Source organism: Nicotiana tomentosiformis, chromosome 2, assembly GCF_000390325.3.
Source record: "Nicotiana tomentosiformis chromosome 2, ASM39032v3, whole genome shotgun sequence".
Taxonomy (NCBI): domain Eukaryota; kingdom Viridiplantae; phylum Streptophyta; class Magnoliopsida; order Solanales; family Solanaceae; genus Nicotiana; species Nicotiana tomentosiformis.
In genome coordinates, this window is record NC_090813.1 from 21,959,270 (window position 1) to 21,973,448 (window position 14,179).

At 37.1% G+C, this 14,179-nt stretch overlaps 2 protein-coding genes across 2 annotated transcripts; one reads left to right on the forward strand and one right to left on the reverse strand.

The window, feature by feature from the left end:
• The first annotated feature begins 5,521 nt into the window (after positions 1-5,521).
• LOC104104153 (expansin-A3-like) lies at positions 5,522-8,175 on the forward strand. Its single transcript, XM_009612158.4, has 3 exons — positions 5,522-5,821; positions 5,913-6,228; positions 7,465-8,175. Exons 1-3 carry the CDS (start codon positions 5,674-5,676, stop codon positions 7,772-7,774), a joined length of 774 nt encoding a protein of 257 aa, XP_009610453.1. The 5' UTR covers positions 5,522-5,673; the 3' UTR covers positions 7,775-8,175.
• Positions 8,176-10,334: 2,159 nt separating this feature from the next.
• On the reverse strand, positions 10,335-13,961 carry LOC104104152 (probable serine/threonine-protein kinase PBL11). Its single transcript, XM_018773421.2, has 6 exons — positions 13,596-13,961; positions 12,411-12,736; positions 11,954-12,089; positions 11,704-11,846; positions 11,451-11,574; positions 10,335-11,057 (listed from the first exon to the last, which is right to left on the reverse strand). The coding sequence occupies exons 1-6, from the start codon at positions 13,654-13,656 to the stop codon at positions 10,603-10,605; spliced, it is 1,245 nt and encodes a 414-aa protein (XP_018628937.1). The 5' UTR covers positions 13,657-13,961; the 3' UTR covers positions 10,335-10,602.
• Positions 13,962-14,179: the final 218 nt, after the last annotated feature.

Here is a 14,179-nt window from a genome sequence, read left to right on the forward strand (position 1 = left end):
GAACCAGGTTCTTCACTGAAAATACGCTTGTGTAAGTCTAAATTTGCCAAAATAAAGAAAATATCATTAGAGATTAATGAGTCATTTTAACACATGGCACAAGAGTATACAATTGAAAGTATGAGACTGAGCAAAAATTAATCTAGTTATGTACACAATTTTCAGATTTTCTAACCAATTTTTTTTTCCGTTGTGTACTCTGAACTGGTCCTTTTAGGTGATTTTAATCATCCCTAATTCTAACCTGTTCCTTTCAAAGTGATCTCTACTTAGGGCTTTTGTGAAGATGTCATCTATTTGCTTGTCAGTAACACAAAATTCCACAGTGATCAACCCCTTTTCATAGTTATCCCTCAAAAAGTGATGCCTAACATCTATGTGCTTAGTTATCTTGTAGTGAACCGGGTTCTTGGTCATACTAATAGCACTAGTGTTATCACAAAAAATGAGAATACAACCAACATCAATTCCAAAGTCCTTTAATTTCTGTTTGATCTATAATAATTGAACACAACATGAAGCAACAACAACATACTCAGCTTCAACACTAGATAAGGCCACTGAATTTTGCTTTTTGGTGGCCCAAGACACAAGAATGGGCCAAGAAAGTGTGCCATACCTGAGGTGCTCTTTCTATCCACAAGAAAACCTGCATAATTAGCATCAGCATATCCCACAATATTGAAATTACTACCTTTGGATACCAAAGACAAAGATCAGTGGTGCCTTTTAGATATCTCAAAATTCTTTTGATAGCAGTCAAGTGAGATTCCTGCGGATTTGCCTAAAATCTTGCACAAAGGCCTACACTGAAAACAATATCAGGTCTACTAGCAGTGAGATACAACAATGAGCCAATCATTCCCCTATACAACTTCTAATTGACAGATAAACCAGGTTCATCCATATCCAACTTTGTAGCTGTTGCAATAGAAGTGTCAATTTCTTTGGAATCTTCCATTTTAAACCTTTTAAGCAACTCTTTTACATACTTATGCTGATGGATCATAGTTCCATTTGAATTTTATTTAATTTGTAAGATTAAAAAGAAATTAAGCTCACCCATCATGCTCATTTCAAATTCACTCCCCATTAGTTTAGCAAAATCTTTACTTAACTTATCAATAGTTCCTCCAAAGATTATATCATCAGCATATATCTGAACTACCAAGATATCTTTACCTTTTTCTTTCAAGAACAAAGTATTGTCAATTTTACCTCTCTTGTAGTCATGCTCAAGCAAAAACTTTAATAATCTTTCATACCATGCTCTTGGTGCCTGCTTGAGCCCATAAAGTGTTTTGTCAAGCTTATACACATGATCAAGACTCTCCTTGCTTTCAAACCCCGGAGGTTTCTTGACAAACACTTATTTCTTTAGATAGCCATTGAGGAAGGCACTATTGACGTCCATCTGGTGGAGGGTGAATTCCATATAAGCAACAAAGGCTATGAAGAGTCTTATTGCTTCCAACCTTGCAACTGGAGAAAAAGGTTTCATCATAGTCTATGCCCTCCTCTTGGCTATATCCTTGAACCACCAATCTTGCATTGTTCCTTGTAACTGTTCCATCTTCATCAAGTTTGTTTCTGAAGACCCATTTTATGCCAATTATTGATCTGTCCGAGGGTCTTGGCACCAGATGCCAAACTTGACTCCTTTCAAATTGGTTGAGTTCATCTTGCATTGCATTTACCCAGTCTGCATCCTACAAAGCCTCAATAACATTTTTAGGTTCAATAAGAGATAAGAAAGCATCAAAAGCACAAAGATTCTTTAATGGAGATCTGGTTTTGATTCCAAAGGTTGAATCAGTAATTATGTTCTCAATGGGATGAGAACTTTGATAATTGTAAGGTTTCACAACCAACTGGTTTCCCCTTGATGTTCCTTCAATGCTTTGTTATTGTGGAACACGTTCATGGACAGGTTCCCTTGAGGTTTGAGAATCATTTCCCCTTTGTTCTATTCCCCATGTCAGGTTGCCCTAGGTAGAAGGACCTGTTCCATTACCTGTTTCTTATTCCAGTGTAGCTTCAGTCTGGGCTGTGGTTTCATTTAAGTTTCTTACCAGCCCAATTGCTTCATCATCATGTTTCTGTCTCTCAGAAAGAATGTTAGTTTCATCAAAAACCACATGAACACTTTCTTCAACACACATAGTTCTTTTGTTATATATCTATTTTAGGCCGTCTATCAAATAGACATTCTCAATCAAGTTAGAGTCAGTCTTACCTACCTTACCAACCCCAATGATCTCACCTTTATTCCCATTTTCAAAGGAGACATTACCTCCTTTGAGGCCCTCAAGTGAAAGGAACTGGTTCTTGCTTCCTGTCATGTGCTTTGAGCAACCACTATCCATGTACCATTTTTGGATGCTACCCTTCACTTGGACCTATAAAAGGAAATCAGGGGTTAGTCTTAGGAACCCAAACTAGTTTGGCTCCCTTTCTATAGGCAAAAGGATGAATCAAATTCTTTCTAGCCCAACCTGGCAACCTATTTTTCCCTTGAACAAACCTTTTACTCTTTTGACTAGCCATTCTTTTACAGTGCATTCACTTTTATAGTGACCAGTCTTACCACAGTGTGTGTAAATTTTGTTCTCAGGAAGAGTGAGGTACTTGCTTTTAGGATCCCACTTAGGTAGCTGATTCCCAAAGCCAAGTCCTCTTCTATTGCTACTGTGATGTTCTTGTAGCCATGACAAAGCATCGGAGGACCTGTTCCATTTACTAGTTCTGTCTAGTTCATGCTTGACCTTGCCTAGATCCCCCTTTAGCACTCTTACTTGCTCATCCTTCCTATACAACTCGTCTTTCAGTTTGCCTACATTTTCTTCTAAAGTGAGTTGTGTGCAATCAGCTGTCTTCTTACTGGTTCCTAGTTTCAGTTTTAGATTTTCAGATTTTAACTCAAGAACATTTGCTTCAAATGTATGAACCTGGTTCTTCAGAGCAGTATTTTCACTCACAATCTCACTAACTCTGAGTTCCAGGTTCTTACACTTTGCTTTTAAAATCACACAATCCTTATACAATTGTTCTTTTTCTTTATTTATTACCTCAGATTCATCAATGAAATCTAGCAATAATTCAGAGTTTTTCTTTAGACAAAAACTTAATCTTGTCTTTGAGATGAATTATACTTACCTAAGATTCCTCATCTAATTCTCCAATTGCCATAAGTGCTTTTTCATCACCATCTTCATCATCTGAACTTTCTCCCCAAGCAGCAACCATATCCTTTGTTGATCCTTTGTTCTTCTTGGGATGAACCTGTTCCTTTTCCCTATTCCTTCGTTCAGATATTTCCTTCTTCCATTCAATTTCCCATTGAGGGCAGTTCTTGATGTGATGATCAATCTTCCCACACTTGTAGCAACCCTCATTGGTCGTTTTTTCAGGAACCCTTGCTTTGTTGTAATTTCCACCTCTTGAAGAACCTTTTACTCTCATAAGGTAATTCTTGAAGTCCTTGGTAATCATAGCCATTTCATCTTCCTCTAGATCAGAACCTTCAGTGATTCTGAGTGCCATGTTCCTTTCCTTCTTGGGTACATCCATCTTCATGATTTGCCTTCTAAGTTCATAAGCAATGAGATTTCCAATTAGCTCATCCAACCTAAGAGTGGCAATGTTTTTTGATTCCTGAATAGTAGTGATTTTGCTCTCCCGTGAGACTGGCAGAACCCTTGTCAAAATCTTCTCAACTTTGTATTCTTCAAGAATAACCCTTCCAAGAGACTTAAGTTTATTTGTAAGTGTGGTGAACCTTGTATACATCTCTTAGATGGTTTCTCCTTCCTTCATAGTAAGATTCTCATATTGAGAATATAGTAACGTTCCTCTGGACCTCTTCACCTGAGGTGTTCCTTCATGAGCCACTTGCAAAGTGTCCCAAATTTTCTTAGCAGTAATATAGCTTTGAATTCTGTTGTACTCGTCTGGATCGAGTCCACACACAAGCCATTTCTTGGCTTTAGCATTCTTCTCCCATTTCCTCAAGTCGTCAGCAGTGCAGTCAGCTCTTGTTTTAGGCACCTCTTCTCCTTCGGCATTTATCTTCATCAATGGACCATCTATGACAATATCCCATAACTCTGGCCATTGAAGAGTGGTGGCCTAGCAGTGGATTGCCCTTCCTAGTTTCCAGGTGGTGCACTCATCTTGATCTTCTCCTAAGGTGTTAGCCTCTTCAAGGATAACCTGCTCTGATACCAATTGATGTTTTATACGTCAATACCACACAAGAGGTGGGTGATTTGTGTGGTGTCCAATTTTTCGCGTGCACAGATTATAGAAGAATCTGGTTCTTCTATGTGTTCCAACTACTACTGTTGCGGAATAATAAGTACAGAAAATAAAGAACACAGAGATTTTTACGTGAAAAATACATGGCTCAAAAGGTGGAAAAACCACGACCTACTTCCTAGTAGGATTTTCCCAAACTCTCCACTAAATCACTGAGCCAAAAACTGCATTTACAAAACACTTTTGTAAACCTAGGATTAACTCTAATTCCTTTGTAGCAAACTAGCCTCTAGCTATTTGCGACAAACTTCAAGTTAACTCTAACTTGAAAACACAAAGTACCTATTACAGATGCTTCTAGATAAAGCAAAAAAGGTACAAGTTAAAACCACCTACTACAAATAACTATACTAAAAGACAATAGTTGGGACTGGTTCTTCTAGCTGGTTCAAGTAGCGTCAGATTCGCACATTCAAATATCACTCGAACTGCTTGCAAAATTACCTCGTTATTTTGCTCTCAATTCTTGCTTAACTTCTGCTTTTGTGCATATTCTGTAGAATGAGAACTTCCTGCGATTTATAGAGTTTAGTAGAGTAGAAAACAACTAGAATTCTAATGCTACTCTTCCTTGGTGGAAGAGTTCTAGTTAATCTCAACTCCTAACTCCTTCCTTATATTGGATAATGTTCTCGTTGAGTAAGGAGTCCTTCTCCTTATCAATTATGCAACCCTTTTCGATCAGGAGATATCTATTATTATGACAGATTTCGTTTATCTCCTGCATGTGCATCTCACGTGCTTTGAATCTGCCCGTGTCTATGCCTACCAGTGATGGACCTGGTTCATCCCTGAGTTCTTTTGTCAATCTTCAAAACTATCCTTTATTTGGGCCAACACTACCATAGAAATATAGAATCAAGATGTTCTAAAATTCCTCTATTTTTTGGACTTTGCCATAAACCTAAGCTTAAATCATTACCAATATTGCCATGTGCCATAAGCTTTGGTATCCTCACCACCACGTTCAACTCACATGTATGCTTGTAGCACATAGTAGTACTATTTTCTTTCTTAACTTCTTTCCCCACCTCCTCATACCCCGCCCTTTATGCTTATGGAGTAAGTCATGATAAATATTGCTACTCTACGTTTCTGACATAAAAAAGATTGTTTAATATACTAACTTTAATTACAAAAATTAACGCATTAATTAAAAGCCATGCACTTGTGTCTACTAATTCCTTAGACCCTCCCTCAATAAGTACCTCCAACTTCCTCCTTACTCTCCATTGGCGCCTAAAACCCTATTTGCATTTCTCCATTTCATATCCAGCTCTCTCCATCTCTTTTTCTTCTTCTGTCTGTTCACACAGATATAACATCTTCAGTCTAGAGCAGTGACAGTGAGAAAAAATGGCTATAATTTGGACGCTTTGCATTGCTAGTCTTCTTTCTTTTTTGACGGGCGCTAACGCAAAGGTCCCCGGTGTTTATACCAGTGGACCCTGGGAGAGCGCCCACGCCACCTTTTACGGTGGTGCTGATGCCTCCGGCACAATGGGTACGTATCTGTAATTATTTTTTAGGTAACCTGATTTACACAGTGTATAAAGTTAAACTCATATCCGTATTTTTTTCTTCTTTCCCAACAGGTGGTGCGTGTGGGTACGGGAATTTGTACAGCGCAGGATACGGAGTGAACAATGCAGCATTAAGCACTGCACTTTTCAACAATGGGCTGAGCTGCGGTGCTTGCTTTGAGATAAGGTGCACCGATCCGAAATGGTGCACCCCTGGGAACCCGTCCATATTTGTAACGGGTACAAACTTTTGTCCGCCAAACTATGCTTTGCCTAATGATAATGGAGGGTGGTGCAACCCACCTCGTCCTCATTTCGATCTTGCCGAGCCTATGTTCCTCAAATTCGCTCAGTATCGTGCTGGCATCGTCCCCGTAACCTACCGTCGGTAAGTTGCACCGTCAAACTTACGGCCTAAATATGTTACTATAATATTTGTTTGGTTATAAAACTTCAAAAACTTGTCGTTTTAAGCATGTATGTACTGTGTGGCCACAAACGCATGTATTGAGTGTACAATATGAAGTTCAAGTTAAATTCTTTTCAAATTTAGAAAGATGTCATTCTGTTTAATAAGAAATAGTGTCTTTATCATCGGGATAAATTCTCCGATTTTCAAGAATTTTCGTGTATGTAATGTAATATGTTAAGGGTTTTCCTGTCGTTTAACTAACTATAGCTAACTGGATGGTGTTTTGGAGTTACACTATTACTGGCGGATCTAAGATTTTAAAGTCATGAGTGCTCGTCGAAAAGAGTTTCGAAAAAAGACAATAAAAAGATTAACTATAGGTGCTCACTCATTACTTATCTAAATTTTCTGCTAATTGCCTATGTAAATATACTAAATCCGAATAAAGACAATGGATGCTTGAGCACCCATAACTCTGTATGTAGATCCGCCATTGTCTGCTAATTTTCCCTCTTACGGGTAGTAGCTTTCTATTATAGAGGAAATGACTACTTTAGCGTCAAGTTCTCTTACGTAGTGGGTTGGCTTAAGTTAGACTTAAGAGTCGGGACTCGCTCACTATTTTTAAATTAAAATTCTTCTATTTATATTAATATTAATTGGCACTTATCACCAACAAACACTAAATAGAATAACAATAGTATTATTTAAACATTTTAAATTCACATCTCATTATAGTTTTGTCACCTATTCACATGCTACAGCTACATCTTGCAGGTAGTTAAATTTGTCCAATTAATAGACGCGGTTTTGGTACGATTAATCTGATGCGCTTTTCTTGTATAAATTTATTCAATTAGTTGTAGTCAATTATAACATGCTACATATTTTATCTCACTCCCCCATTTAACTATGAGAAATTAATATGGTATGATGCATTCATCGAGCTCGAATACAATGGGTAGCTCGGTGCACAAAGTGTCACGCAAGTACGAGGAAGGGCTCCACCCCACCAGGTGTGATGTAGTGTTTCCACGACTAGAACCCGTGACCTATAGGTCACACGGAAATAACTTTATCATTGCTCTAAGTTGTCTCCAACGAGCTCGAATATATAATATTTTTTTGCTCTTAATGTTGCCTAAAAGTTGAGCATTTTGTAGTTAAAATTCTCCACTAACAATTTTCCTAACTATTTTGGTCAAATAACAGGGTTCCATGCAAAAAATCAGGAGGAATCAGATTCACAATCAATGGTTTTAATTACTTCAACATGGTAATAGTGACCAACGTGGCAGGTGCAGGTGACATTCAGAAAGTTTTCGTAAAAGGTACAAACACAAAATGGATGGCTATGAGCCGTAATTGGGGCCAAAACTGGCAATCCAATGCTCAGCTTGTTGGTCAAGCTCTCTCCTTTAAAGTCAAAGCCAGTGACCATCGCTATGTTACCACATACAACGTGGCACCATCTAATTGGCAGTTTGGCCAGACTTATGAGGCCAAAAATTTCCGAGTTTAACTTAAAATATTGAGTTGAATACTATCATTACAAAAAAACAAAAAAATAAAAAAATTACTTTTCTTTAGTTTCATATACTAAGTATACCATTTTCTCCACCTTCAGTTTTTCTCTTTTTTAACGGGAAAGATTTTTGGTATATGGGGAAGTAGTTTCGTTTTACATTTTACTATTTTAGTAATGATGTATAAGTGCTGGTAAAAGAAAGTTAAAGCCAGCCAAAAGGGGAAATGGGAAGGTTTATATATAGAGGCTGATGCGGCTGCAGAAGGATCGAAATTAGGACAAAAATGTAGCCCGCAGCTCTATTATATTTGCAATTATTTCTATTGACTTATATGTAATGGAATTATATATTGTCTATGAATATGAATATCACAAATTGTCCTTTTTAATTTTTAGATACATTTGGTGATGTTTCAATTTATTTCTGGAGTAGTTATTTGTTTGCCTTTGAATATAATGTTAATTTTCTGAAGTCGTTTGGTTTATTAATCAGTGGTATATAGTAATATGAAATAGTAGCTAAAACTAATTCAACGAATGGCCATGGAAGTGAAAAAGGGCAGTCCGGATTCCGGTGTACTAAGTTCCCTCTATGCGGGGTCCGGGTAAGGGCCAGACCACAAGGATGTATTGTACGCAGCCTTACTCTGCATTTCTGCAAGAGGCTGTTTCCACGACTAGAAGCTTTGACCTTCTGATCACATGACAACAACTTTACCAATTACGCCAAGGTTCCCCACTTGCCTTGCCATGAGAGTGACTATTTATGAATAAGTCTTTTTCCCTGCCTTCTTTTGCTGGATGTGATATGTTTAGTATTTTGCAAGCCCAAATTCCGTGCAGTATGTCATATGTTTGGTACAATTTTAAATAATAATCATTTTACAATTCTTCCATTCAAAAAGTGCTACATTCTGTTGGAATTTTTAGTATTGATTTAATATTTTCGGTTATACCGTTTACTATAACCCTCCATCTCCATTTCAAGGACCATGATACAAAATACAAGAGGAATTACATAATAAGATTTTAAACAGGATACTAACATTGTAGCTAAAGTTGACTCCACGTGACCTATAGGTCGTTCGAGCCGTGGAATCTGTTGGGATATACTATTAACCATGTGGTTTAGACATAGTGTTGTGTTTTATTCTTTATGAAACAATTGTTTATTTGATTTATTCAATTCAATAAAGTACTATTTTAAATAGATCATTTGTTACATGTGTGTCCTTTAGTTATGTAGTAGACAATTTAGTGTATGGAGTCTTAGCTCATGCACAAAAGATTAAATTGTATGTTCTCATAATTAATAAATTATGTTCACAATCGAAGATATTATTGGGCAAAATATATTTGATGATTGTAGCACAAGATTAAAGTATAATTTGTCTTGATTATGGGAGTGGTTTTACTCCGACTTCTTGTGCTAGTATACTTAGTGTATATTGAACGGACCAAGTAGAGAAAAGGTGTCTTTGTACTGAATATATATAAAACATTTTCTCCAATTCATTAAATGAGCTTATACTCCTAATCTTGATATAATTATTATGATCAATGTGATTTGTTTATTGTTTTGATTTATCAAAAGGTACAACTCTATTCAGAGTTAGCGTATGCCTAATAGATTGGACAATAACGAATAACATTTGTGAAATAATAATTAGTTGATAGAATTCATGACTCGGTTTTGAGTTTGATAATACCCCTTTATGTAAGCTTTTAAGTTTTCATGTGAAAACCTGGGCGGTGGATTTTATATCCGTCACATGAAATAGTTTAAGCGGAATTATAAAGGATTTAATTAGTGATTAAATTAAATAGTCAGTGATTTAGTTTAATTAACTGGTATTTGTGATCTTAACACGGGGAGTTAAAATAAGTGTTAGTGAATTTTTAAAATTCATATTGAGGAGTTCAATTACAGTTTTTTAGTGGAATAAACTGTAATTAATTATAGTATGAATTAATTCATCCAAATTTTATTGGTAGTCTCTTATTGTTTCTGTGGTCCCTACTATACCTTGGACAGACTTGGGTAAAAAGTGGAGAAAAGTCATCCTTTGGAATCCTACACGTTTTTAGCCCCCCTTTTGGTTGAAATTGGGGTCTACTTAAGAAAGACATTTTTCACTCAATAACTCACTTTTAGAGTTGTATTGTTTTTGCCCACTCAAAACAATTTCGTCCAAGGTCTTACTAGGAGCATAGCAGAAGACTACAACCCTGGATTCTTGCTCTGTGGAGGACCTGTGCAACGTTTTTAAGAGGTTAGTGCTTCTAATCTCGTAATTATATCATTATCTAGTTTACATGTTTGTGATACTTGGGTTATATGCTTGCTTCCGTTGCGCATGTTCTAACAGAATCAACCATTAATATTTGCATCAGAGTAGGTTGCCTAATCACGCCCATTGAGGTCCAGCCCGTCCCCGGACCCTGCGTGAACGCAGCATGCTTTGCGCGACAGTCTGCCTTTTTTACTAACATCGTAGCTAAGCTACGAATAAACTAAACGCCTAGACCTCCAGCTCTGGCTCAAGGTTCCCACTTCCCAGTTGATTAACATACACTAAACAAATAAGAGTAACCGAATCCGGGAATTTACAGCAAATATTGTACCTCCAAGGAAAAACAAACACTGCTTGCAATTCCTCCTACAGCTAGCTCCTCATAAATCTGTAGTTCAACCATGATCCAAAAAAAGAGTAAAGACAAGCTGTACATATTAGTGGAAGACATTTTCTTAGTTATATGCCAGAAGTTCTTGAGCTAAAGAATGCTAGTAACTAGCATACCAAGAACTTCCTTTCCTTCTTTTATATGGAAAGAGAAGGTGAAGGTCTTGGATACTTCGTCTTTCCCGGGGTCTCTTCTGCACCGCTTCTGCAGGATTTCTTGAGTGCAAAACTTGATTGACTCTGCTGATTAACCTGTCGACTTTTTTTATCATTTTTCGCTAAATCCTTGGACTCTTGAAGCTGTTCTAGAGCTGTTACCACCTCATCCATTGTTGGCCTCGACTTGGGGTCCATCGACAGGCATTGAACAGCTAGGTTAGCAACCTTTATGGCACGATTGAGTAAATATTGTCCTTCAAGACGGCTGTCTAGAACCCTGAAAACTCTACGTTTGTTGGTCAAATAAGGTTTTGCCCACTCAACAAGATTATGTTCCCCCGTGGGTCGATTCTTGTCTATTGCTTTCTTACCGGATAGAATTTCTAACAGAACTACCCCGAAGCTGTATACATCACTCTTTGCAGTAAGATGGCCTTCCAAACAAAGAGAAAATTGATCAGCTTAGAAAGTGGTCGCGTTATGACAAGTACCAATCTGTGACCGGCTGACCACTTAGGAAGATGGAAACAACCTAGTCCAAGATTGTACTTTTTCAGAGCATGAACATTTTTATACACAACATTAGGTTAAACTAAATGTAAGTGCAGTTCATTCAATTCAAACTAAATTAAATTTATTAAGAAAAACTGTTCATCCATTATAATACTCTCTTCTATTTCAAATAAACTCTGAATCCAGATAACAATAAACAGGACGAGATGAGTAGATAAGAATGTAGAAGTTCTTCATCCACAGTAGAAACTGAGCCGCGTAAAAGGAACCAAATAGTACCATAATTAATGAACTTGGAAAGCATGAAGACAAACCTGTAGATAGATACTCTGGAGCAGCATATCCATAAGTTCCCATAACCCTAGTAGACACGTGGCTCTGATCACCAGTCGGACCATCTCTGGCCAACCCAAAATCAGAGAGCTTGGCATTGTAGTCCTGTCGATGTAAAACGTAAAATTGAGTGCAATAAACAAGTATCTAAAAACATGGAAAAGGCTTCGACACCACCCTTGCTTTAAGAGGACGGACAATGTAAAGTGACCCTTTGAAATGATATTCACATACCGAGTCCAGCAGAATATTAGAAGTCTTGAAGTCTCTATAGATAACTTTAGTTTCAGCATTATGAAGAAATGCAAGGCCTCTTGCAGCGCCAAGCGCAACTTTCATACGAAGGCTCCAAGAAAGTGGTTGGTAGTATGAACCTCCTGAGTCAAATAAAAATCCTCGTATGATCTAGGATTCCACAGGCTTGTTCAGATGAACATTAAATAATTACACAGGTGGAAGTATATTAAACAGATGCAGAACTCACTCCTGAATAGATGATTCTCCATGCTACCCTTAGGCATGAATTCATAGACCAAGAGCCTGTGATCCTCCTCTAAGCAATAACCGATCAATTTAACAAGATTTGGATGATGTAGTTGCCCTAGATAATTTATCTCAGCCTGCAAATTGGTAAGGTCGAGAACATAAGGTACCTTGCTTTTAATAAGTGCATTCATTTCACATTTGTAGCAAATTATAAATTGGGACTGTCGACTAGATGCAAATCAAGTCATCCTGTTCATCACGATTTTATTGATCAGATTTTTTCCCCCCTAATCTGTATATGGGGTTACATTTCGAAGTCCAGAAACAAATATCTTTACAGAATAAACCTTGCAAGATAGGAAATGTGCACAACAAACTTCCCAAGAGATGCGAAATGTTTTTATGAAAACATTATTCCATATGCTGAGCAACTCGAAGTAGAAGACTCGACTCACCAGCCATTCCCTGTGGCCCTGCCACCCTTCTTGGTTTAACTTTTTGACAGCTATCACAATCCCAGTGCCAGGCTTTGATGCTGCAAGAGTATGCTCGTCGACCCAGCCTTTGAAAACAGAACCAAAACCTCCTTCTCCTACTACGCTATCAGGACGGAAGTTTCTAGTAGCTGCTCGGAGTTCACTGAAAGTGTAGCTCCTCAAGTTGGAAGATTGCAAGATCTCACCCTCACTACGAGGAGTTGGTGGTATGGAAGCTGACGAGCGTTTGCTATTCGAATTACTAGTCTCGGTACCATTTCCACTGGCATTTCTTGAATCCAACCCTAAAAGAAGACATTTACATCGCAATCAAAAGACAGAAGAAAATGAAATGAAGATGCATATCCAAAAATAAAAAACAATTACTACTACTAATCTTCAAGCCCAAACAACTTTCCATACATAAAACAAAAACCTCTTTTTGAGATGTAAAACAAAAACCAGAAACTTTTCCAGAGATACTATTAGTGATCTTTGAAGCACAATCAAATGTAACCTTCTTTGCAGTTTGCAAATAAATGATACTCGGGCAAGAGGCGGAACCACGATTTTAACTTTATGGGTTATGAATTTTAGAAGGACGACTTCAAATGCTAATAATTGGGTTCTTAATTTAAATATTTGTACTTATTTAGTGAATTTTGTAACACAAATATACTGTTTGAGCAAAAACTATTGTATTCGGCCGAAACCCGTAATCGGGCTTAGTTACCCATAAAACCTGAAAGTAACCAGAAATAAATTTTGCTTTTGGATGTATTTGGTCTCCATTTCTTCTCCATCTACTTTTCATCTTTTTTCCCTTTCTTTTTTTATTTATTTTTTATTTGGTAACAAGTACCCTCTGCAGTTCTAGGGCATTTTTCTTTCTCCTAGTCTTCCTTTCCTTTTCCCTTTTTAAAATTCTTTGATTTTTGCAACAAGCAAAGACTTTAGCTCACCAAATCACTCGTTCATATCAAACTCTTTGCATCTGTAGAATAAAGTGGTAACACTACTAGAGCTTTCCAAATTATCAACCAAAAAAGAGAATAAAATGGAGATCAGAATCAACTTGCCAATGCCAAAAGAGAACTTAAAATGAAGCCAAGAAAGCAAAGAACTTTCAAATATAAATTAAACAAAAAGATAGTGAACTTATACCAGAAGCAGCAGTATAAAATGTGGTCTCAGTCTTAATTTGGTAGCTCAGACAAATCCCCATTAGAGCAAGAACCTCAAAAAAGATGCAACCTTTTTTAGCTCCAATAGCAACAAGACAAATAGCAAAAACTCAAGTTTTCATCATTATATTCACACAGATAACTCCAGTTTGGCTACTTCAATACAAACCCCACAAAGCCCGTGAAGCCAGATCTAATGTGAAACCAAGAATCTTCCTCTTTCTCTATATCAAAATATGACAACAAATTTGAAGATAAAAAAATGAAACTTTCAACTGAACTAGGCTGTAATTGTTTCACCCCACTTGGCTATATGAAAAACAATTATGACAAGGAAGTTGGAAATAAACGGACATGAGGGCAAAATGGGGTTTTGTTGCTTTCTTGATTTTCTATATGGTACTTATGAGATGAAGTCTTTTTTGTACCTTCTTTTGTAAAGAACCAGCCATAGTCATAGATAGTTGACTTGCTTTTTTAGCTTCTTTGTCTTTACTAGTAGGTAGCAGTTCAGAGTATCAAGAACAAGCAACCAAAAGACACTGAAAAATTTAACATGGGATT

Excerpts from the sequence above, each read along its gene's own strand:
- LOC104104152 (XM_018773421.2), bottom strand. The coding sequence starts at position 13,656 with ATGGGGATTTGTCTGAGCTACCAAATTAAGACTGAGACCACATTTTAT. Across the intron at positions 12,737-13,595 it reads ATTTTATACTGCTGCTTCTG|GGTTGGATTCAAGAAATGCC; the intron begins GTATAAGTTCAC and ends GTCTTCTTTTAG. Across the intron at positions 11,058-11,450 it reads TCCAGAGTATCTATCTACAG|GCCATCTTACTGCAAAGAGT; the intron begins GTTTGTCTTCAT and ends TTTGTTTGGAAG.
- LOC104104153 (XM_009612158.4), top strand. The coding sequence starts at position 5,674 with ATGGCTATAATTTGGACGCTTTGCATTGCTAGTCTTCTTTCTTTTTTG. Across the intron at positions 5,822-5,912 it reads TGATGCCTCCGGCACAATGG|GTGGTGCGTGTGGGTACGGG; the intron begins GTACGTATCTGT and ends CTTTCCCAACAG. Across the intron at positions 6,229-7,464 it reads GTCCCCGTAACCTACCGTCG|GGTTCCATGCAAAAAATCAG; the intron begins GTAAGTTGCACC and ends GTCAAATAACAG.